Below are 26,383 nucleotides of genomic sequence, written 5' to 3'. Positions count from 1 at the left end.
TATTTCTTGTCATTGGGCAATTTGAATGTGTTTTTGATTCATTGAATATATTTTTGGTAATTTCATGTCTGCAAGCTTTTTCAGCCTAGGTTAATCACACATGGTATGTAGACTAGTTTGTAAAGTTTACCATCAGAGAGGCAGGTACAGTATGGCTAACGTGTATGAGACAGGATGAGTCCGTGACGTAAGCATGACCGAAGCCTTATTTACACTCCGTAAACATTCCTGTTCATTTCTGGGCTTAGTTTTTATAAGTAATCCAGTGGGATTTTTAGATCACGGTTTGGATCAAATCTTGGAAATAGGTTTTTCAAAAGTAACAGGGATTTTGAATTCAGATCAGACCATGTAATCCAATCTTACATTTGATTAGGATCAAACCTGCTCAGTGATTTATTCAAAACTTTGAACTCGGATTAGGATCTATTTGATCCAAAAAAAAAAAAAAAAAAAGAGAAACAGGATTATCCTGATCCCATCAGAAGGGTGGATTCAGTTGTGATTTTTTTTTTTAACCAAATAAAATAAAAAAAGTAATATTTTTTTAAGTGAATGAGCACAAAACTAATTGTTACTGACGATATGTAAATTCCTTCATGTTTGATGCCTACACGAAGCATGTCACATCTAATGAGATTTGGTAAACAACAGCAAAACAATATCAAAGCAGTATTTTGTTAGAACAAACTAAAAAAGTGTACAATGTTTTGTTGATTTGCAGAGTTTCTGTTTCTTACCATTAAAACAAACAATGGCTGATTGTGGCCACTGGTATTTTGCCTACCTGTTGTTCTTCGCTAAGCCAGTAGTCTACACTGTTGGTTCCATTTAAGGCTCTGGTAAACAGGATTTGGTAATCCTGAAATTTGGTATTTGGATCACAATGATCAAACCCAATGTTCCTTTAAAAACTGTCAAGAAAGTAAGATAGATCAGTTAATCCTGGATAGTGAACATGGGATTCCCAAATCTGGACCAATTTGATTCAAATGAAATCCTTTGAAAAACTGGGGCCTGGTGTTTAAATCAGCAGCAATTCTAGTTTAAACGGCATTGTGGGTGAACCTCCTCATATACACCCACTCCCCCATTCCTCGAGAAATAAAGGAGAAAATACTTCTTGGACTTTTTATTATTCCCATTGGAACAAATGTAATTGTCTCAAACAATTCAGACAGCAAACAAACTGAAATTGTACTAATATTTAATTACCTCTGGACCTTACTTGCCATTTTTGCATCAATTATATCATCATATAATGCTGGGGGATTGGCTCTTTTGTCAACTTATATACAGTATATACTGTTCAGCCTGTACAGTCTCTGATCTTTTAAACCAATACCACAAAATAAGGTTGTGTATCTTTCATACTGTACAAAAATCTTTAATAATAGTTCATTCATTGCAAATTTTAGATTTCTGAATTAGAAATGTAATTTCTGTTTTATAAATGTATCAATGTGATCTGAGGTCTAACTACTAACCCTAAACTAAAACAGACAGTACTGATACTTGTGAAATACATGTTTGAAGCCATACTTTACTTTTACTTGAGTAAAAATGAGTACTTCACTTCATACAAGAATCATTTTAAACTCGAGTGTCTGTATTTCTACTCTAGTAAAGGATGTATGCCATCTCTTCTCTCTCTCACACATACACAACACATATGAATGTACTAAACTTCAAATTGATGAGATGGTCTTTCTGTGCTTCTTTAGGTGAGGAAGTACCTTCTGATGTTGGACTCTCGGAAGGATCATGTGAAGTTCTGGCGGCCGCAGGTGTTACTGATGGTGTCCAACCCACGCTCCTCCTGTCAGCTCATCTGCTTTGTCAACCAGCTGAAGAAAGGGGGCCTGTTTGTCCTTGGACACGTGCAGATTGGAGATCTGGGTAGGTTCAGACAAGGGTCAGGGGACAAATGTGTAATAGTTGGAGGAAGTTGCACAAAATTCATTGACCAAGATTTTGATCCTTAGCCAATTGCTGTTTTTGACCTACAGCTGAATACCAGATGTTTTAACCCCTTCCTCTTAAAGCCCAATGTACACTTCCTCACATGCATGCACACACACACACACAAACATGCATACATAAATGCACAGCTATTCTTATTATCCTAAGGGGTCCTCAAGGGAGTCAAATCTGGACTGGCCAGAACAGGCAGCTAGTATGGACCCTTTTCACATTTCCGAGGTCCCAGTAGTGTAAGTCATCACCGCTGGGTAAATTTAGAGCGCAGTGAATAGAAGAGTACAACAAATATTTTTTTTACAATCCTATTTGCTGAAATAATAAACTAAAAACCCCACAATGGTGTTGTCAAGACTTTCAGAAAAAGGGAAAAAAAGTTTGAGATTAATAACGACAGACAGAAGAGAGAACGTCAAATTTACTGTCCTGTCCATAGACACTGCATAACAAATGCCTCGCTTAAGCAGTAATTAGTTTTTTATAATTTGATACTAAGATGATATAATACATACATTTTATGAAAAAATCTAAATATTAAAAACTGTCCATTGTGTTTAACAGTGCACATGCGTTTATTTTTATTTGAGGCCAGACAACAATTTAAGTAGCAAATTTTTGAAGACAATGCAGTAAAAAGTGATATGCTTCTTTGGAATTAAATTATTTACATTATTCTGTTTACTCAGACACTGCTTTAAATAGTAAAACTAGAGAAATGAATGATTCCTCAGTGACTTTTACATAATTTCTGAGCTGTATACTTTGAGTATAATTCCTTAAAAGCACAATATGTATGATTTTAGCATGGCATCAAACACCATCAGTTTCCAGTTTGGTTTTATAGAAACAGGGAAACACCAGAAATTATTTAAAGAGCCCCTATTATAAAAAGGTCATGTTTTGGGGGTCTCCAACAACTTTTTACCTAATTATCCTAGGGCTCCCATATGATTTGTTCAGCGATTCATTTGTTCTCGAACCCTTCCTTTGAGTGAGGCTAATCTGCACTGATTGGTCCGATGACCCAATTTGTTGCGATTGGTCGACTGCGTTTAGCGCAAGAAGGAGAAATACGCCCAATAATTAATCAGAACACAGACTATATAGCTGCGTCCCAAATCGCATACTTATGCACTATTCTACGCCATTTTGTAGTATAAATAGTGTAAGTAGTGTGTTCACACTGAAAACTCTAAAAATAATTAGTGCACTTTAATTACCCGGATGATGCACTCATTCAGCCGCTAAAATGAAGTGTGTAATGATGGACACTTAACGACCACAGGTTTGCTTGCGTAGCAGAAGGGGCGGAGCTTTCGGACGCACATGTTGAATAACTTTATTTATTTTGGATGGTGAAAGCAAAATTCTGCTACGAGAGTGATTATAGCGCCTCCCGATGGTGAATGCGGCAATACTCACGGCAGGTATTATTTGATAATTCAGTTGTTTACTTCACTGATTTGGCAACCGTCAAATGTCATCAGGGAAACGGTTTGAATTTCTGCTTAGTAAAAAAACATTCTTGTGCCATTTGGGACACCACTACATACATATACTATCCTGTTGAGTGTGTAAGTGCATAAGTACATAGTGCATGAGTACATAGTGTATAGTGTGCCATTTGGGACGCAGCTTCTATAGCCTGGTTTATACTTCTGCGTCAAGTGACCGGCGTAACCCACGGCGCATGCAACGCGCGTAGCTGTGTATTTATACTTCTGCGCGCTGTCTCTGTCTCCATTTACACTAATACGTCTTAGTTTTAAAATGGCATTTTAGAACGGAAATGATCCACATCCACACTGTGTTTTACCTAGCATTTCTGAACAGCCCTCTGTCCGATGAAAACGCACATCATGTGACCAGACACAGCCACACACACACACTGTCATGCACTCATCTGAGGAGCTTCAGAGAGCAGTGCACGTCGGACAGTTTATCAAGAATGTACCGCTGGATTGTGTCCCGCTATAGTTGTTAAATGTGATATTTGCTTCATCTTGTCTCCATCTAACGACTCTTCAGACTTTTGAATCTATAAGGTAGCGTGTCACAGCATCAGTACACTGCTACTGTCTTTCACTTTCACACTACTTAGTAATTTTAGTGAAAACCTCAGATACTGTTGGTTGTGCATATTTTTTACCGACCAACCTCCTGCGGAAAAAGTGATTAACAGGTGGTAATTTGTGTGCAACTTATCTTTATTTATTTTTGATTTGTTTATGGGTAAAACAAAGACCATGCGGGTCAGGTAATTAAAGCGGTAGGCTACACAAATAATTAATTCACTTCCACCTATGACGGCGATGCCATCGTCCATCGCAATGTTTTACATTAGACATCGTACGATGCCAAATTGGTCGACATCACCCAACCCTACTGACAAAGTCAAAAATCTTCTTATTATGATCAATCTCATGATCCCTCGCACTCCGCTAGTCTCCGAAGCGAAAGGCTCGTTTACGTTTAACCAGATCCAGCACTTCATATTTGGTATTGTTTTGTGTTGACATCGATTTGAACAGGCAAAATATCCGGACGAACGATGAATCATTGAAATGAAGTCGAAGTCGAATCTTTTAGTAAAAAATCAATATATTTAAACAAGGTGCACTTTTCAGATTTAACCCTCAGCTGGATGTTTTCAATCACTTAGAGCTGTGTTACACACTGTATTGAAGGTCATCTTCATACACCCATAATAAGGGCTCTTTATATGTTGTGGGTTTTATCAGACAGCACATTGTAGTGTTATAACAGAACCCTAAAATGTATTTTGTATGAAAAAGCAGTGCTGCTTTTACACCACATGATCATGACCGAAAAAAATAAAAATGAGTGACTGTGGCATAAGAAAAGCTTATTTGCTTTTGTGCTGCATCACACCTGTCTCTCATCAGCAATTGCTACAGTTGTCTTGTTTCAGTCTTACTCTGCTTCATAATACCATGATGATAAACATTGAATATTTTAGTTCATCCATGGATTTCTACTGGAGTCCCATAGGATGTAACGAAGACAAAAACCCTTATGATTCCACACTGTGAAGGCTTCAGGAATCTACATCTTTGTTTGTTGTGAATATGGTCTGTCTATTAGAAAAAAAAAAAACATACTGTGTGTGCTTTTTATTGGCCCAATGAAAGTGGACTACTTATATCCATAAACTGTTGACTAAACAGATTCGTAAGTGCATGCCGACAGGGTCATTGTTCTTGGTAAATAAGCAGAGCATTGTTGTGATTAAAAACAAAGATTTCATGCTCTTCAGGGAAGACACTGACTTTACAGCTTTGTCTGTAGACATCTAGTCCGAGATGGAAGAAAGTCCACTAGAAGACCTGCCAATGAATTAGTTTTGCAGACCTTTTGGCAGCTAATGTTTTGTTTTTGTGTTATTCCACAGTAAACTATTCATTTAAATCAGATTAGCTGTTAACTCAGGCTCATTCACCCTTATAGAGGACTTGCTCTTTCATTAAAATTCATGATACAGACCTGTATGACCAGTTTTCCTCTCTGAAACCTAAAAGAAGATATTTAGAAGAATTTTCTCAGCTGTCTCTTTGAGATCTGACAGAAAACCTTCATGCTCTTTAAAGTCTGTTTGCATTGCCATTTTTGAATGACTGTACAGCGAAGCGCATCAGAAATGCAGCATGTTGTCAATGGAAATGCCATGTTTTTTAAATGCTGGCAGTGTAGCCGGGCACTGACTTGTTTTATGGTCGGAGTTTTTTTTATTCATACCTGTAGAAATACCTGGAAATGGAAACAAGCAAACAAATAAGCATATATTCTCTCTGGACTCTGTCTCCCAGATGTGCTGCCAGCAGACCCGGTGCAGCCGCAGTATAATTTCTGGTTGAGTCTGGTGGATAAGCTGGGTGTGAAGGCCTTTGTGGATCTGACTCTTTCTCCCTCGGTCAGGCAGGGCACTCAACATCTGCTCCGCATCACTGGACTTGGTGAGACGTTCCTTATCACATTATCTTTACAGCGTGGAGCCAGAAAGCTGCTTTCAGATTAGATTTATCTGCATTGTTATTGTACAAAGTGCAAATGCATAGCAAGTGAATTAGTACAGTAAGTACAGTAATGTTATCTTTTCCACAGCTAGTTCAGAAACTGCAGCTGCTTCACAATATTAAACATCACTCATGTTGTTTTGACCCTTCCGACTCATCTTACATGAATACTATTTTTTGTATGTGTGCATAATTGAGAAGACACCAAAGAAATGTTTAATGTGAACTGATTTACATGGAAAACACAGAAATTTCATAATTTAAAAAAGAAAATGAATAAAGAGAACTTTGTAAGATAATTTTTAAGGTATTTGTGAAAAGACATCCTTCAATTGAGTTGGCAAAGTTTATTCATTTTCTTTTCGATTTTGTCCCTTTATTAATCAAGGGTAGTCACAGCGGAATGAACCAACAACTTATCCATCCATATGATTTACGCAGCGGATGACCTTCCAGCCGCAACCCAACACTGGGAAACACCCATATACACTCCTTCACACTTATAGACTAAGGCCAACTTTGCTTATTTAATTCCCCTATAGCACATGTTTTTAGGCTGTGGGTGAAACTGGAGCAATCGGAGGAAACCCATGTAAAAATGGGGAGAACATTCAAACTCCACACAGAAATGCCAACTGGCCAAGCCGGGGCTCGAACCAGCGACCTTCTTGCTGTGAGGCAATCGTGCTACCCACTGCCCCACCATGTCGCCCTTCACTCTAAGTTATTTTATAAAAGAAAATAAAATAAAAAAATAAAATGTGTGTATATATATGTATGTATATGTATGTATATATATGTATATATATATATATATATATATATATATATATATATATATATATATATATATATATATATATATATATATATATATATATATATATATGTGTATATATATATATATATATATATATATATATATATATATATATATATATATATATATATGTGTGTGTGTGTGTGTGTATATATGAGCAATGTATATATATATGACTGAGCAACAAATGTGCTGAGTTTTAAGTAAATCAACATACAGTAAAACCCCTGTAGTCACGATTTACATAAATATTTTTCTGATAATCTGCTTCTGTTTACTAATTCAAAAGCAGAAAATCACTGATTTGTGAATAAATGACTCTTGTATGGAGGTTCTTTAATCTAAAATATCAATAAAAAAAACTGCTTGATCTGTGTCATCAGATTAACAAATAAATGACTTTCATGAGCTGGCTCTTGTTAAGGATTCAAACGCATTAAACAGCAGTGTAGCCTAATTCACAAACTAGTGACTTAATATACAGATTAAATGACTAGTATTATAGTAGCATGTAATGTAGGTTAATTTGATCAACTAAAATTGGCCGTAGTGTGAGTGTGTGTTTCCCAGCACTGGGGGTATGGGGCATGGTCCTACAGGGTTGAGCTTATTCTGTTAATGAGTTATAGGTGTGATTTGAGAATAAACCAATCAGAGTAACATCTCTCATTCTCTTTAAGAGTTAGTTGCGTCGCACCATTGCACATTTGCTATTTAAATAGTGGACTTTGTAAGTGGAAAAACTGAATGCTTCACTGGAGAGAAAACAGTTAAACAGAGCATCTACAGGCGAGAATGAGAGATGAGCCTCCTCATTCTTTACTTTCACTTTCACTCTCTTCCATGGATAAGGAAATCTGTTGTATGCACAGACATCCATTAGCCTATAAATAATTAATTTCGTTTAAGCGCAAACATTTGTTTCTAAATTCAGTTCTAATTTCCAGCAAACTAATAAATAAACAATATTAACGAAGTGTCTTCAAAAAACTGAGTTATGTCCCAGTACACATGCTGTGCCCCATATGGTCTTAAACCTGACAGGTTGGCAAATCTAAGCTTGTTTTTAATATAACAAATATAAATATGCATATAATAAATAATACTGCTAATAATAGTAACATTATACAAAAGCAAATTGTCACGAATAAACTGAAAAAGCCCTCCGAGATGACGAAGGCATGAAGGCAGTGGTTTTTATATTTATGTAGAAAATAATCATTTTTGTAATAGTTTAATCCTTTAATTATTTTTTATTTGTAAAGATATTTTGATTGCTGTAATCCTTTGTTTATTAAGCAATGTGTAAGCGAGGCGCACAACTAACACGATCTGCACTGAACATGTAGATACATATAGATTTTATATTGCAGCCTCTTGCGATTTTTAACTAATTGCAACGAGATTTGATTTCGATTAATCAAACATCTCTACTGCATTTGAATTCATATTTACTACTCTGCTATTAGAAAAGTGTGTTCTATACATTATGAATGTCAGTAGTAAAAGTCAAATTCGGCCGTACTATACATGTCATTTTTTCATCATCACATCAGTTGCGTTGCTTCACTTTCATTCATGAATTTTCTTGCGGTGCATCATGGGATAGTGTAGCGTCCATCTGATGCGCACTTCAGAATCTCGCCGGAAGTAGTAGGTCATCCAGGTACTTCTCACAAACTGTTTTTCGCATTCTTTGAATTCAGACATATTACTCTGCTCGCATACTGTTTTTAGCGTACTATATAGTATGTAAGTTTGCGATTTCAGACGCAGCCAGTGTGTTATGTGTTACTTATAAAAGCCTAATTAGCTGATCCAGGTGTGTCTAATTGGGGTTGAAGCTAAACTTTGCAGGACACTGGTCCTCCAGGAGTTTTGGCATCCCTGACAGAGAAATGAGTAATATTCTAATGATTTCAGTCTGATTTGAAATAAAATCTAAATCAAAATGAAGTCTTGAAAAATCAAATCATGAAATTTCTAATTCTGACCATCTGTTCTCTTTTCCAGGAGGAATGAAGCCTAATACCCTGGTGTTGGGCTTTTATGACAACTCCTATCCAGAGGACTACTTCCTCCAGGACCCTGTCTTTTGCAAGGGCGACAGATCTGAAGGGGATAATTTCGGTGTGGACCTCCCATCCCTCCAGGCTCATTTTCCACCGGTGCGCCATGCCGAGAGCCCTCGCGCACTGCAGCCTCAGGAGTACGTCAGCATCATTCAGGATGCCATCAAAATGGGCAAGAACATTTGCTTGGCGCGCTACTTCTTCCAGCTGCCGCCCGAGAGCAAAGGTGCAACGTACATGTGGGGAAAAGACAGCATGGACACCATCGACGTGTGGCCGACAAACCTCTTGACTCCAGGTAGTGCCAGTTACGCTGACGTGGGCAGTCTGTTCCTGCTTCAGATGGCGTGTGTGTTGAACATGGCCAGCGGGTGGCGCCGTGCGAGATTGCGTATATTCGTGTGTGTGGAGTCTGAATCGGAAGATCAGGGCTGGCTGGCCAAAGAGGAGCAGTTTAGAGAGTTGCTGGGAAAGCTGAGGATTCGTGCTGCTATTAAGATCGTGGCGTGGGATAATGTCGCACGCATGGTTAGAGGGCCAAACACAGAGAGCCAACCGGTGTCAGAAGACTTCCTCTGTGCTGTGAATGGCCTTCTGAAGGAGCACAGCTCGACTGCCGCCGTGCGCTTTCTGTATTTGCCCGATCCCCCATCTAGTTGTGAGCTGTCCCAACAGTACCTCACCCAGCTAGACACACTGACCCGGGATCTGGGCCCGACGCTCTTGATTCATGGGGTTACCCCAGTCACGTGCACTGAGCTCTGAGAAACCAAAATGTGTTTGTGTGATAGAGAGGAACATCATGTTAGTGAGCAGAAGTGTGTTTGAGTCCTCACGCTCTTAAACACCACATCATGTATGGGTGGATGACTCCTTCAATGTGTTTTGGGATTTCTAGGTAAACGCTGCCTGATCTTGTGCGCCGCTATGTTGGTGTTGTTCTCTACGCATCATCGTTTGTCGTCTGAAAGAGCGGGTTTAGTGTTCTTGGAAAAGGAAGTGACTGCATTAAATTGGAGTTGCTGTTAATGTTCATTCATGTGTCACGCTGTAAAGCTTTAAATAGGATCTTGTGATGGGTTTGTTTTGTATGGGTGAAATGCAGTTTGTTGACTGTGTAGGGTGGAAAGAGTATCCTTGAATGAGATGTCCATGGTTATATTTGGCACCGTAATATGGGGCGAAGTGACTCACTTTTTGTTATTGTGCTTCGTTAATCATTTCTGCTTTTTTCTTGGCATAAACCAGACTTTGAACTCATTTTGTCCCAATTATAGTTTGTGAAGCTGTGAGGAGCCCTCACGGGTTTGGGTCATTGTTCGTTTCTTGGCGAAAAATCCGCTGTCCACTTTCTGATTGGAGTATGGATGTATTTACGGTCACTCGAGTAGTTCTATATAGACATGTTATTTATAATTGTGACATTTTGTGAATGTGTTTTCGTTTGTGTTTCAGATTGTGGGCCATTTGCTGCTTACGCGTCCTATTCGTTTGTATGTTTGTTGTCAATTTTACAGTTCAAGTGTATTTATAATTGTGTTAACCAACTAGAGGCGGAGCTCATCAGTGTCATCTGAATGGTCAAGACTGATGATGATGTTTGTGTTAAGTCTTTGGGAACTGAAAAGGGACACTTTTCTTAAATAATACTTGAATATTTTGCACCTCTGTGCGTGTGTTCTGTCGTTAGCATTAACAATGCTGATATCCAAGAACGATAGTTGGACCTTTATGATGGCTGTACAATAATAGAAGTACTATGCTAAATTAGCAATGTGTGAAATTCTGTACATTTATCATCATAGAAAAAGAGGTTTGTTCAACATCGCTTTGAGGATGCACAAATTGCGTTACACAATCCAGATTTCATGTATTCCAAAGAAGATTAGAAATCATTTAGGCGCATAATAACCATTAATGTACTTTTTAAAGTATGTGCGCACATGTACATGTTACTGTTAAATACAGAAAAGGATGGTACACAGGCATGATCTCAGAACTGGTGTTTCCTGAATGAAGAGTCTGTAAACGGAAGCCTAAGATTAAACAAAATATGTCAGTCATCTTTTTCCGTAATTCACTTTTTTTATTGCTGAAATTCTGATTTTGTTCAGTCTAAAGTGTGTTCAAGTCATCTTATATAAAAGTAATAAATACATCATGTAAGCAACAGTCATAACCTTTAGTGTAAACACATTGTTTTTTAATAAATTGGTTAATTTGCTTTTGTCTGTAATGTGAACCTTTTTCTGGGTTTAAGCAATAAAATGCAGCTGATAACATGAACTGCTATAAAAAAGGTCAAATTTACTCTAATTAAGACCCAAATATGTTAGATGATTATGATCAACTATATTTAAGCATTAATCCTGCTAATGTTGTTAAAGCAAATTCAAAAAAACCTGACTAGCGATGTGCTGAACATATTAAAGACAGGATAATATGAGTTATATCAACACTTTTTCAATATAAACTTACCACTAAGTTTGGGTCATTTCTGTAAACACTTTTATTAGCAAAGGTGTAATAAAATGATCAAAAGTGATGACCGTAAAGACTTTACTGTTCTTACAACAGCAACAAAAAAAATCCTATGTCAAATAAATGTTCCTTTTGAACTTTGTTCATCAAAGTTTACAAAATGTACCATGGTAATAGTATTATAGTACTGCATACATTACTGTGCAAAAGGCCTCCACCAGTAAATCTATCTATATAAAAGGTATAGAGGAAGTGCGGGGTCATTACTTTTGGGTGAGCTTATATCTTTAACAAACAAAATCCGAAAATAAGGGAAATATGTACACAATATTCAGAACAAAATGTCTTTTGGAATCAGAAGACTAGCATCAAAAGTCTGTGTTTAACGTCAACTCTTTAGCACCAAGAAACAGCTTGAACTTTTTTGCTGAGTGTTCTGAAATTTAATATCAATCTTATTTATTATCAATAAAATTTTAATAATATAATATTAATATCAATATATTTAATATTATTACATTTAATTGTAATATAAATGATTGATTTGCATATTAATTTAGTATTAATATATTTAAAATGAATCTATTTAATATCAAGCATCTTTCAGCCTTTCTAAGAGTTTTTTTTCTTAGATTTAGCATGTTCTGTCTTTTTTTTCTCTATACTGCCTATAAGGTTGCCTATACATACTGTGTATAATATTCAGGTCTGGACTCTGTGCAGGCCATTTCATGACTGTCTTTGTTTCATCAGCTGCTCTTCAAACATGATTACATTAGCAGTGTGTTTGGGATCCTTATCATGCTGAAAAAAAAAAACATTACAAATGAGGTGCTTTCTAGTAAGAATGACTGACTAATTAAAACCTGTCTGTACTTTATCAGCTTTCACAATTCCTATATTAATCCCTATATCCGCTATATTAACCACAGCTCTGGCAGAAAAGCAGATCAAACCAAGACAGAAACTCCAGTATTTTTCATTCATTCCTCTGTTTCTCCAACGCTTTCTTTCAAATCTTAAAAAACATGTCTAGAACCTGTATTTTTTTGGTTGTGTTTTAAAAAAGAGAGTAACACGCTGGCTGAGTGGTAAGCACTGTCGCCTTACATCAAGAAGGTCACTGGTGACCAACTTAGCCAGGTTTCTCTCTATTTTTTTCTGTTTTTTTCCTTCACTTTCGCCCATTGGTGAAGATATATATATATATATATATATATATATATATATATATATATATATATATATATATATATATATATATTTTTTTTTTTTATTATCATTATTTTTTTTTTTTTTTCCCCCACGCCACTAGCTTGCATAGTTTGGGACTTGTAGAGCTGTGCATCGATGGATTACCCTGCAGTGTTTGGACTCTCAGTGAATATTAAAACACATGAAGTGAATTAATCTAAAGTGAACTGAACTTAAACGCTGAAAACTGAACTACATTGTTTCAATTCGCTATAATATTCTATGTGAAGCTGCTTTGACACAATCTACATTGTAAAAGCGCTATACAAATTAAGATGAATTCAATTGAGTCCTTGCTTGGCCAGTTGGCATTTCTGAGTGGAGTTTGCATGTTCTCCCTGTGTTGGTGTGGGTTTCCTCTGGGTGCTCCGGGTTTCCCCCACAGTCCAAAGACATGCACTATAGGTGAATTGAATAAACTAAATTTACCGTAGTGTATGAGTGTGTATGGGTGTTTCCCAGTATTGGGTTGTGGCTGGAAGGGTATCAGCTGTGTAAAAGATGTGCTGGATAAGTTGGCGGTTCATTCCGCTCTGACGACCCCTGATGAATAAAGAGACTAAGCCAAAAGAAAATGAATGAATGAATACTGGATATAATATTCAGGTCTGGACTCTGTGGTGGCCATTTTATGACTGTCTTTGTTTCATCAGCTGCTTTTCTCTTCAAATATTTCATTACATTATCAGTGTGTTTGGGATCATTATCATGCTGAAAAATAAAACCTAGTAAGAATTTCTAGTAAGAATTGCTGATGAATTAAAACCTGTCTGTATTTTTCAGCATTCAAAATCCTGAAAAAAATTGACAACAAGCAATATTGACAACAGCTCGAGAAAAACAGATCAAACCAAGACAGAAACGCCAGCATTTTTCATTTATTCTTCTATCTTTCTCTAACTCTTTCTTTCACATGTCTTACAAAATCTGTCTAGAACCTGTATTTTTCTGGATGCATTTTAATGAAGAGAATGAGAAGTAATATATAATGTCTTTATACCCTTGCTACTGGAGGCCTGAGACTTTTGCACAGTACTGTATATGACACTGAGGACTGGAGTGACAATGCTGAAACCTCAGCTCTACTATTACAGTAATATGTCGCATTTAAAATATATAAAAATAGAAATCAGTTGTTTAAAATTGTAATAATATTTCACAATATCACTGTAGTTTTAGTGAAATCTGTCAAGCAAGACACAAACCTTCCACTGGTTAGTGTAAATGTACATTACAGTAAACTGTACATTTATGGTCCCTAGATTTATCCAGCTAAATATGTCCTTGTGAAAATGGTGCATAGATTCCTAATTCCAATGCAAATACACATGGAATAAATGTTATTTGTGCACATATTTTGCACAAATTAAGTGTGTGTGTTTGCGTATTTGTAACAGTTGCTAACTGCTTTGTAAATGCTGTTACTGTACAGTAAGTGGATGCTTGTGCATTTTCTATCCATGCGTTCGTGTCATTCCTGTTTGGTTTTGTTCTCCGCCATCAACTCATTCAATTGTGGTTCGATGCGACGAGCGAATTTTTCCATGCGCTGCACACAAAAGGACGTGAGACGCAGCCAACCCGGAAAAACAATGGACAGAACAATGTGCTGAAAGGACAAACAATGGTGAGTTACGATTAAATATTTAAATTTCATATTCACTTTTATAAATTTGAGTAATTAAATGTTGTTAGCACACTATTACACCTTTAATTTCGATATAGTACCAACAGTTGAAACATGGCAGTATACTCTCTACTATAGATAGTGAGTGTGTGGCGTTTACCTGCAGTGCATGAGTTAAGCATCCGCTTGTGTATGTTGTGTAGCCCACAGTGTTCAGAGCGTCTCGAGCAAAAGAAGCTGCACTTTTCACCAGTGGATTCACAGGTACATTATGGGTCATGTTCGTGGAGACCATAAACGGGGCGACGCACTTGACCACAAACGAAACAGAAACAACATCAAGGTTTGCAAACTAAACAAAAAAGAACAGTGCTTTACTAGTAGTGGACTTACCTGAACAGTGATTCCCTTTGACCTGTACTCTGCATTCAGACCCAGAGAGAAATATGTTACGAATGCCTAAGGTGTAAGAGGAAGGAATACATACTTTGGTCATTTAAAAACAGGTTCTTTATACACTTATCAGTTTTAGGATGCTAATCTTTTTGGCGTTTCATACTATGTGTGTTTTTGGCCAGTCTAATGTAGACCGAAAGGGATAGTTCACCCTTAACTGATTCCAAACTTTTAAAAGGCACCTATTTTACCCCCTTTTCAAGATTTAAGATAAATATTTTGTGTCTCCAGAATGTGTTTGAGCTCAAAACACCGACCAGATTGTTTATTATAGAATTTCAGAATATTGGAATTTTCTGCTCTGAACAAAATGTAGCTGTTTTTGTTGCCTGTGCCTTTAATGCTAGTTCTCTCCGCCCACTGATCTCACGTGCCTCTCGGAGTGCCCCAGTCTCTGCCTCGGCTTCATCAGATAAACAGCACAGTGATAGACATGAAGAAAGCAGATCCTGCTTAACGTTTGTGAGAAATAGTACAGTAAGAACTTTCCCAATGATTATTTGATGTATTTGTTGTAGAGTTAATTCAAGCCTTTCTGCAACGATGAGTCACACACAGTGTTGTTACAAAGTTTGTTTTTGCACGGCAGATGTGACAGGATACATGTTAATATCCACTGCTGTATGGATATCCGTTATGTTAATGTACAAAATAAACCTGATTTAGCGTCTACAAACGGAGATTAAAGCATTTTTTTCTTATAATTGTTCTGACATGCAACTGTGGTAATAAAGTAAAGCTGAAGTAAATCACTGTAATTCCTTAAAAACATGCAGTGTTTTAAAATGTTTTAAACTAGTTAAACTCATTCTTGATCACATTTGATGATGATTGATGATCACAGAGAGCTCAAAAGATCTTTTGATCCCAATTTCTTTGCGCACGTCCTGTCTTGTTGATATGATTATATACATTACTATGGAGAAATGTTTATATGCAGCTGTCCATCAAATTAGTGGGTGGGGAAAACAATCTTCTCTGTCACGTTGAGGTTGGCCTCAAAATGGGAGGAATTTCTATATTACTGTCGGAAAATGTCAAAAAGAGACTAAATGTCTTTATATCACCCCAATATGACTGTGGACATACTATACCTACACACAGTTCTGTCCAAACAGCTAACAGAAGATGATTTTCATCATAGGCGCCCTTTAAGAATTTTTAGTTTTTTCAAATGAGTTTTTTCTTATGATAAACACAAAAAAGGATATTTTAAAGAAAGCTGAAAACCTGTAACCATTGACTTTCATAGTGGGAAAACAAATATTATGGTTACCGGTTTCCAGCTTTCTTCAAAATATCTTCTTTTGTGTTTATCATAAGAAAAACAACTCATTTGATGACAAGTTAAGGGTGAATAAACGACGACAGAATTTCCATTTTTGGGTGAACTATCCCTTTAGGAAAAAATGTGTTTATTTTTCTGTATTTTATCAATACTTTATCAATGTGTTTGTAGATTTTTTTTTAAAGAAGTTGATATGTTCTTACATAACATGCATATAACTACATATAACATTATATTCCACAAAATATTGCATGATTTATTATCTGCCTGTACACAGTATTTTCTGAATTATGGAGTGATAATTAGATTTTTACCTGACTTCATCCAATGTTCAGAATGTTGTGCTAGAAATGTGTGCAAATTAGCACATATGTAATATGTAAATAAGGCATTGTTTAATTTAATATTGAAATGTTACATTTGAGAAAAGGTCTAATACAAAAATTTTTCTCAAATGTCATCAACTAACTAAGGAAGTACATATTGTAAAGAGTATTACCCAATTAACCTGGGACGTCTTGCGTCAAATTAGTGCCTTTTATGTTATTCTGTAAAATAGCATTTCTCTCAAACGTGTGTGAGGTTTTTGTGTGTACCTTGGTTGCAGAATAGAGTGAGACCATTGGTACAGGCTGATATCCGGCTTCTGATGAGATGTTTATGATGAGACCTTTCCCCCTGACAGTAAACACAAGCCCTCAGTCGAAGAAAGAATTCTCATCATTTAGCTGATATTATCTGACAAGGCGGCTGCATTCCTTACCTTTCAACCATTCCTGGCAAAATAACTCTGCACATCTACAAAAGAAGATTATCATCGACATCAGTGCAGAACTGCAGCTCAATGTACAGTTTAAACATAAAGATGCGGGTCGCACCTTACAAAAATAATCCTTTTAGTTAATGTAGGTCAAGTATTCCTTAACATGAACTAAGAATTAACAAATCTGTAATGTATCAATCATAGTTCAACTTTTTAACAGTCTTTATTGATTTAAATACCTATTAACGTACAACAGAAATCAAATAATAATAAATAATAATTAAAAATACTATATATATATATATATATATATATATATATATATATATATATATATATATATATATATATATATATATATATACACACACACACACACACACACACACACACACACACACATACAGTTGAAGTCAGAATTATTCCCCCCCCCTGTTTATTTTTTCCACCAATTTTTGTTTAACGGAGTGAAGATTACATTTCTAAACAAAATAGTTTTAATAACTCATTTCTAGTAACTGATTTATTTTATCTTTGCCATGATGACAGTAAACAATATTTGACTAGATATTTTTCAAGACATTTCTATACAGCTTAAAGAGACATTTAAAGGCCAAACTTGGTTAATTAGGTTAACTAGGCAGATTAGGGTAAATAGGCAAGGTTTTGTATAATGATGGTTTGTTCAGTAGACTATCGAAAAAAAGTATAAATATATATTTTAAATATTTTATATTTATATATAGACATCTTTAGAGTTTAGATTGGTCCAAAAAAGAAAAAATGTCCAGTGACCGGCAGTTCTATGGGCGCAGATGCCTTGCCGATGCCAGAGGAGAATGGTCAGACTGGTTCCAGCTTATAGAAAGGCAACAGTAACTCAAATAATCACTCGTTACAACCGAGGCATGCTGAAGAGCATCTCTGAATGCACAACACATCCAACTGGGGTTACAGCTGCAAAAGACCACACCGTGTGCTACTCCTGTCAGCTAAGAAAAGGAAACTGAGGCTACAATTCGCACAGGCTCACCAAAATTGGACAATAAAAGATTGGAAAAACGCTGCCAGGTCTAATGAGTCTCAATTTCTGCTTTGACATTTGGATGGTAGGATCAGAATTTGGCGTCAACAACATGAGAGCATGCCTTGTATTAATGGTTCAGGCTGGTGGTGGTGTAATAGTGTGGCGGATATTTTCTTGTCACACTTTGGGCCCATTAGTACCAATTGAGCATCATGTCAACGCCACAGCCTACTTGAGTATTGTTGCTGACCATGTTCATCCCTTTATGACCACAGTGTACCCATCTTCTGATTTTGGTTGATGGTTTCTTGAACATGACAGTGAGTTCACTGTACTCAAATGGCCTCCCCAGTTGCTGAGCTTAATCCAATAGAGCACCTTTTAAATGTGGTGGAAGGGGAGATTTGCATCATGGATGAGCAGCCGACAAATGTGCAACAACTGTGTGATGCTATCATGTCAATATGGACCAAAATCTCTGAGGAATATTTCCAGTACCTTCTTTAATCTATGCCACGAAGGATTAAGGCAGTTCTGAAGACAAAGGGGGATACTAGTAAGGTGTACCTAATAAAGTGGCCGGTGGGTGTAAATATACTGTACAAAAAAACACACACACTTATATTATGTCAAAACATTTTTGCCTAGCACTGGTTTTTATATTAATTTCAGTAATATTACTGACTAATATGCAAATATTTATATGCCCTTTAGTTGATCTATTATATGAGAGACTTGTTTAACAAATAAGTGGATCTAATTGGATTTGCATTGTGAATAAAAAAAAAGTAATTACTTTAGGTTTTTAGTTACTCCACTCCTCAAATGTAAATTCAAAAATCAAAAAAACTTCCACTGATTCTGTCTGATCCTGCGTATAACATATCTATATCCAATTATTTTATGTACAAAATCACAAATGTGTAGAATGAATGTAAACAATGTATGATCTGTAATATAGCTCACCTGAGTGACAGACAATGTGTTACAGTTTAGCACCTGTGTGATTCTCTGCAGACAGAAGAAAGTGCATCATGTAACACACACTCTCATAAGGACTCAGATAACAGTAGAGTGGTAAATCAAGCTGTGTGGTGTACAAAAGCTGAATCAGACCTGGTCTGGATCAGGAACATCAAGGAAATTTGCCAGAACCCCAATATAGTTCATGCCTACATTGTTCACTATGAAAAAAAAAAAAAAAAAGAGCCGCGCAATCATACACAATCTATTAGAAAAGGTACATCCAGATTTTATTTTAGTCAGTAATTATACTATAATTAGCATGTCGGTATTTTGCTTAGGAAAACAGTCCATTGCAAAAGAGAAAATACAACAGGCTGGAAAAAAACAGCATCTTTACAAAGGCAATTATATTAATACTTGAGCATTATTATTCATGCATATTTAGCACTTACAAATTCACCTCATCTAGTTCAACTGAACTAATGAGGCAGAGATATTAAAAGTTTTCCAAAACACTAAAAAAGTGATGATGATTATGATGATACTGTTACTATGTAACTGCTGATCAGATATTGTGGAAGACCCAGTTTACAAACTAGGCTTATTATCATTATGTACTCCTATATACATTTCTGGAGAGCGCCAAAAATGTCCCAGAATGTATGTTTTTTTTTTTTTTTTTTTTTGCAGTTTTTGTTTTCACAAATCCACCAGAGGCCGCTGTGTATGCTTTTTCAGATCTCAAATTTCTCTCGCGAGTGCAATTTGCGCCTGCTGTTCTCATGTAAATCCACCAGACTGTCGCCTGACTTACTGACTGATCAACCTACAGATATCCACACCCTCCCCTTCCCTAAACCCAACCAATAGTGTTTAAAATAGCACTGATTGACCAGAGCCCACCCTCTTCCCAAAACCCAACCACAGTGTTTTAAAAAGCAATCCAGAAAAAGAAAAGCGCCGTGATTTTTACGACAACCATTTTTCACAGAACTCAAACCCCATTGTCGCAGTCAACTCTGCTCTGCATAAAGTCCGCCGATGTACATGTCCAGCTATCGGAAAAACTGGTAACGATGGGAAATCTGTCCATACGTAGAAAAGCGGTCAGCTGATAAGCGAGAATAGGAACGGCATCATACCTCCCCGTAGCGTTCGCTTTAAAGATGCAGCCATACGTACTGTACTTCTGGCTACATAATTTGGGCTCTCCAGAAATGTACATAGGGCTACGTTTTTAGAATGAGCTAATGTTGAAATATAACCAAACATGCAGAAGGCAACGGACTGACATTAATTTAGCATTGTTTACAAAAACTTCAAAACCTTATGGTCCACATTTAGCAGTTTAATTTAAGTTAATTTACCCTCGAGACATTGGAATGGGATTTTGGGAATTTTTATGGTTTTTGGTGATTAAAAATTAAACAATTTTAATGGTTTGACCCCTGTAATTAATTTGACTCCAAAATGTATTTCATTCTTTTACACCATCTTAGATGCGTTTAACCCATGTAACCCTTGATCATTATCTTACCCAGAATTCCTATCTCCAGGCCCTCGAGCTGTTTTGTGATTGTAGAGTAGATGGAGTGGCCCTCGGTGAAGTCTGCCTGAATAACGTGCGTCTTTTGATTGTACTTATCCTCTAGAAAAAAAAAAAACACATACAGGAGATTTATGCTCTTTTTGCTCTGTATAAACTAAAAACAGAGCAAATGTGGATTACAGTGAAATGGAAGAAGATCTGTAAATGTTTTTCTTTCATTCACAGGATGACTTACCTATTTCTTTGGCGACTCTGTGAAGTTTTTCCTCTGAGCGACTGATCAGAACAATGTTTAATCCTCGTTTGGCAAGCTAAAATCCAGATATACAAGCAAAGATTTATTCATCATGTGTATACACACACAAAAATAAGAGAATGCTTAATAAATAAGCAGGTTGTCAATTCATGGTAACATTTAAATTTTGGATTAAATGTAATTTTATGTCATTGACTATCAAATTGAAAATTAAAAATGTCATTTACTTTTCTATGAAAATACAAAAACAAAGGTGTCCCATTTACAGATGTGTATATGTTTATTTTAAGTCAGCACAATATAAAAAAACATCAAAAATAATATTAAGTCAGCATTTGGTTGAATAATCCTGATTTTCAGTCTCAACAAATGAAATGTCATTCAGATAAGAAAAAAAGCTCTTTTTATTTTGAAATGTATAAGATATCTTAGCAAAAAAAAAAATAATAATATTAAATATTAGTTTTGCATTGGATTTTTGTCACCAGATCGTTACTATCGTTCTGGACACAATAAACTCTGCAACAGTTGAAACATTGATCAAAACATTGCCTTTAAGTCTTGGTAAAAGGGTAATTCACCCCAAAAAAAATTAAAATCCATCATTATTTACTCATCCTTGTTCCTAAAAAGTAGAAGATAAGAAGATGCTGAAGAATGCTGAAATAAAATGCATTGGTCATTGCTTGCTTTTTCCAGCATTCTTCAGAATATTTTGTTTAGTGTTCAACAGAAAACAAATTCATGAAAGTTTATTTTGTTAAAAATTATTTGAGTGTTGAGTTAATGATAAGGAATTGGAGGAGGAGGGGAGGGGCAGGGGGGTCGGTGAACTCTCTCTTTACCTTTTTAAAAGCCAATCACAGGAGACTTTCTTTAGCAAACACATTGTTTGATGGACATCCTCTCATCAATCAGACTTACTTCCCTGTTCCTCAAGTGAGGACAAGAACAACACGCCGGCAGCCAAGTGGGGGCCAGATGTAAATCTGATAAAATACTTAACCATATCCACAGAGATTTTGGAAAACGGAAATTACTATAAATATATTTATATGCATATGATTTTTTTTCTTTTTTAAATATTGTCTAAATGATGTTCAACAGAGCAAAGAATTTTTTTACAGTATGTCTGATAGTATTTTTTCTTCTTATTTGTGTTATTTCGGCTAGAATGAAAGCAGTTTTTATTTAAAAAAAAAACTAAACATTTTAGGGTCAATATTATTAGCTCCTTTAAGCAAATTTTTTTATTTCGATAGTCTACAAAACAAACCATCATTATACAATGACTTCCCTAATTACCCTAACCTGCCTAGTTAACCTAATTAATCTAGTTAAGCCTTTAAATGTCACTTTAAGCTGTATAGAAGTGTCTTAAAAATTATCTAGTCAAATATTATTTACTGTCATCATGGCAAAGATCAAATAAACCACTTATTAGAGATGAGTTATTAAAACTATTATGTTTAGAAATGTGTTGGAAAAAATCTCTCCGTTAAACAGAAATGGGGCTAATAATTTAACTGTATATGACTCCAACTGTGTGTGTGTGTATACGTGTTTTTCAGGACACAAATCTGTATAATGGCATAGGTATGACACAGGTATTACAAAAAAGAGGTGAAATTTGAGGACATTGGTGACATCCTCAATTCTCAAAATGCTTATAAATCAAACAGAATGAGTTTAATCAGAGAGTGAAGCTGTATACAGTCTCCTGTGATGGTTGGGTTTAGGGGTAGGGTGGGGTGAGGGCAATACAAATTATGGTTTGTGCTGTATAAAATGAATGGCAACCTGTGTAATGTACCCACTTTTTACAAAAACAAACATGTGTGTGTATATATATATATATATATATTGAAAAAAATCGACCTGGTTCTGAATGTCGATTTCCATTCGTTTTCGATTACTTGACGTTCATCAGCAAAACTACATCAGTCATTGAAAGTCAGTGTGGTCTAATTATGGCATATTGCCAGTTTTTTTTTTTTTTCAATTATTCTGAGCTGACAGACACAACAGGAAAATAACAATTCAAAAAAAATCTACAAAAGTAAAACATTAAGAAAAAAAAGTTTTTCACCTTTAGTGTATAGAAGACAGAAATGTGTGGGGAACAGAGAGAGAGGGGAAGGAACGCCAAGAGACCTCTAACCAGGAATCGAACATGAGTCGCTGTGAGCACCTCAGTGCTATGTGTCAACACACCTAACCACGCTACTGGCACCAGACTCATGCCACATTTCTGACTTGAACCAAAGCCTAAGATCTTTTTAAGACTTATTTTAGTCAGATTTTGCATGTAGCATAGAGAAATCATAGGTCAATTTTAGATTAATGGTTACAGTAGAAAAGCTAGTATACTTGTTTTTATTAAAAAAGAATAAAATACTGACCTCTTCAGCATATGCTCGACCAATGCCTGATGTTGCACCAGTTACAACTGAAAAGGACAAAGAAAAGTTTAGTTTAATTACAAATATCAGTCTCCTTCCTGTACTACTGCCACTTATCATTGAGATCACCCATTTAGCCACTTTGATGGAAGTCTAATTCGCCATTAGTTCCCTTGAGACATTCCCATGGGTTCTTATAATGGGATTTTCTCAGTTGATGAGTAAAATAAGGTCTGTGTTTGGTAAACACATTTAGACATTTTTGCTTGACAATGTGAGCAGCACACCCCATTCACTGTGATAGGGGAAAAACAATAAAAATCTCTAAAAGAAAACTAAGAAATTAGACCTGTGGGTCTTAGCGTCCCGAATGCAGCGCACTAATGTTTAAAACTGTTTATGTCTGGAATGTGCAGCTTTTTTTTTAGTAAACATGAAATCACACAAGGCAGCAGTGATTGGTTTCTGGCTGTGCTGATGCCCTGGGCAGAATGAGTACAATACAACCAATGCAAAAGAACAACCCCTGCAGAAAAAATAGCAAACCGGGTCACGAGCACACGTTGTGCTTTGGACACTACATGTTGGTATGAAACCCCTTCACGCTGCTAAACCACAAACATCTGTACAGCTCAGGCCAGATCCTGCTGTCTGCCGGACTCCCTACGATCCACCAGCTAATCAGCAGGGCTCTGCTGGTAAAGCACAGTCCACCGGCTGGACCAGCAGAAAAACAGGACAAACTGCCCCAAAACAGCACAATTCATGCTGCTAACAGTACTTTTGATCAGCAGGAGCTAGATATACATCCCTATCATTTAATTCTTTCTAAAACTGAAAACTGACCAAACCTGAAATGTTGACTTTACTCAAACAGCACGTTTCCTGGTGTCATGCACTGTTGTACTGGTTGAGCCATTCCTGCTACAGGGATACAGCAGACAACCCATACAAATTAAGTGTTTTAGCTTAGGCAAGACCCAGAAATAAACTTCTCCATGTTTAGAGTAAAATTTCTCAGGATCATAGTTTTTCCACAATTGAACATGTAGCATTGATAAGTAGACATGGGCAGGTATAAGGTTCTGACAGTATGATAACCTTGGATAAAAATATCACGGTATTGTAATTGCTGCTCTAAAATAAGCTTTTTAAATGTCTGAGTAAAACAACTTATTTCACCCTATTGAACATATATTGAAACATTTCTAATACTTTGGAACAGTAAAGATTTCATTGGGGGAACAAATCATTGACTGCTGTCTTCATTAATTTCAATAGCACAGATTTCTTTACATCACATAAAAACACGTTAAAAACCCTTATGCATACCTTACGAATGATTAAACAGAAAATTTTAGCGGTTTTAAAACCTTGACTTTTCCAAACCGCAGTAAATCTTAAAACCAGTGACCATCCCACGCCTATTGATAAGTAGTATTTTGTATCATTTTTTTTTGTTGCTACTCCCTAAAAATGCTAGTTTGTATCAACCCGAATTTGTTTAAAATATGAACAAGCCCAGCTCTGAGTAAATACAAATATGTTTTAACCTAATAGCTGGCTTTGCCAGCTCAGAATTTTATTGTGTAACTACTTTCATGTAGTTGAATAAGGTGCAGTGTTTTTCTGTTTCACTGTTAGTAATTATTCCAGTAGTTATTACATTCTAATAATGTAGTAGTAGTTGTTGTTTATAAAAATGTAAAATATATTTATTTTTAAATATAACAGGTAACTTAAGTTACAATAGCAGTCACTGTTATATTGTTGCAAGTTTAATGATGTACAAAATGGAATACCTTAATCTGCCTTGGATCTGCCTGTTTACATGATAGTCGCATTGTCATATATCTGATTTATTTCTAGATATGAAGGAGGCCTGAAACCAGTTTCTGAATATCCGAATGCATTGTTTTTTTTTTTTTTTTCGTGTTTACACGGTCATAGGACAGATCCGATCTTTATCGCATACTGTATGAGCAAAAAATCTGAATTGGGTCACATTTAACTGGCAGTGTAAATGGGATATTACATAGCCAGCACTAGGCATGGGACCATAACCGTTTTTAAAGGTTTACCGTGGTTTCGAAAAGTCAAGGTTTTAAAACATCCAAAGCTTTGTTATACCGTTCCTACGGTTTGTACGTTTTTCTATTTTGTTTACGTGTTTTTAACAACTATTTTATTTAGTTTTTAGGGCAACAGTATCTCCAGCTGAACAGGACCCTCCACATCAAAAGCTACAGCTCCAAAATATTTTAAATGTTTCTGAAAAAGAAATTTTATTGTGTTCAATGGGGGAAAATCTTGTTTTTGTTTACTCAGACATTTAAAAACAACATATTTTAGAGCAGTAATCACAGTACCGTGATACGGTGAAACCGTGATAAGTTATCATACTGTCAGAATTTTAAACCAGCCCATGCCTAGTTGTGACTACAAATAAATAGTATATTGATATTTAAGTAAAGGTGTTCACCAAACTGAAGGTAGTGATGCTTCACAGAAATGCCATTACACCTCTGGTTTGCATTGTTTTATAATAATTCAACAGACCACAGTCAATTATTCCGCTCATAATATGTTTACCAAACCTAAAAGAGACACTATTCAGATGTTGTATTTCATTTGTCAGGTTTCAGTCCACAAACAGCTTCTGCTTGTATTAATTGATTTAATCCAAAGACATCTGCTAACTCAGTCATGAGATGATATTTAGCTTTGCGTTTCCCCCAAAATAATGGCACAAATCTTGGCCTATTCATCTGCCAATGATAACCAGGAATTAACAGCCCTGTGCTTTAAACCTCGGCGTTGTTTGAAAGGAATAATGTAACATCGGCTTGCCGTACAAATGTGCAGCGTCCGATGACAGACGGGCACTTGTGTCAAACAACATGCTTATTTCCCCTTTTATAAAGCATCTACTCTAAACTATTTTATCTTGACAATTATGACTGATTTCATGATGGCCGAATAAAGAGAAAGGAAGCCACTGTGCAGTTGTGAGTCTTACCAGCCCAGCGGCCGTATGTCCTCAGGTCCGTCCGCCAGATCTCAGAGATCACGTACACTTTGAACCCGTGCCAACACTGCCAGGACCACCTCAGCATGTAATACACAACCGTAACACAACCGATGCCACACAACACAATTGAGTACCAGCAGCACTCTGCATTGTCTCCCATCTTCTTCACAACACCGTCTTTCTGTGACACTGTCTTAAACAACACAATGAGCACGCTCTTGTATGCTGCAGAGTTAAAGGTGGGAGAAAAAACTCCACACACACGCACACACACACACAATTAATGATATGCAGGCCCCGCCCACCGCGCATGAGGGCTGCCTGTCATTGGTCAGCAGTATAGAATAGAACATCATATCCTAGAATGTGTAACTCCG

General features: G+C 36.3%; 2 protein-coding genes across 3 annotated transcripts in view; one reads left to right on the top strand and one right to left on the bottom strand.

Moving 5' to 3' along the window:
* The window catches only part of slc12a9 (solute carrier family 12 member 9), a 32,537-nt gene extending 21,407 nt beyond the window's left edge, over window positions 1–11,130 (top strand). The window contains exons 12-14 of one of the 2 annotated variants that reach the window (XM_021476318.2): window positions 1,725–1,899; window positions 5,808–5,954; window positions 8,848–11,130. In XM_021476318.2, coding sequence (XP_021331993.1) covers window positions 1,725–1,899; window positions 5,808–5,954; window positions 8,848–9,671 — 1,146 coding nt within the window. In that variant the 3' untranslated portion in view covers window positions 9,672–11,130. The remainder of the gene's footprint in view (window positions 1–1,724; window positions 1,900–5,807; window positions 5,955–8,847) is intronic. The other variant, NM_001128548.1, reaches the window with a different exon arrangement.
* Window positions 11,131–12,657: 1,527 nt separating this feature from the next.
* On the bottom strand, window positions 12,658–26,244 carry hsd20b2 (hydroxysteroid (20-beta) dehydrogenase 2). The gene is made up of 11 exons (NM_001386628.1): window positions 25,995–26,244; window positions 22,976–23,022; window positions 20,553–20,628; window positions 20,306–20,416; window positions 18,919–18,986; window positions 18,769–18,813; window positions 16,776–16,810; window positions 16,609–16,690; window positions 14,662–14,727; window positions 14,429–14,578; window positions 12,658–14,250 (listed from the first exon to the last, which is right to left on the bottom strand). The coding sequence occupies exons 1-11, from the start codon at window positions 26,164–26,166 to the stop codon at window positions 14,113–14,115; spliced, it is 990 nt and encodes a 329-aa protein (NP_001373557.1). The 5' UTR covers window positions 26,167–26,244; the 3' UTR covers window positions 12,658–14,112.
* Between the last annotated feature and the right edge of the window lie 139 nt (window positions 26,245–26,383).

This window comes from Danio rerio, chromosome 5 (genome assembly GCF_049306965.1).
Source record: "Danio rerio strain Tuebingen ecotype United States chromosome 5, GRCz12tu, whole genome shotgun sequence".
NCBI lineage: Eukaryota > Metazoa > Chordata > Actinopteri > Cypriniformes > Danionidae > Danio > Danio rerio.
This window is presented reverse-complemented; position numbering and strand designations above follow the sequence as displayed.

Excerpts from the sequence above, each read along its gene's own strand:
- hsd20b2 (NM_001386628.1), bottom strand. The coding sequence starts at position 26,166 with ATGGGAGACAATGCAGAGTGCTGCTGGTACTCAATTGTGTTGTGTGGC. Across the intron at positions 23,023-25,994 it reads GACATACGGCCGCTGGGCTG|TTGTAACTGGTGCAACATCA; the intron begins GTAAGACTCACA and ends TGTCCTTTTCAG. Across the intron at positions 20,629-22,975 it reads GTCGAGCATATGCTGAAGAG|CTTGCCAAACGAGGATTAAA; the intron begins GTCAGTATTTTA and ends TCTGGATTTTAG.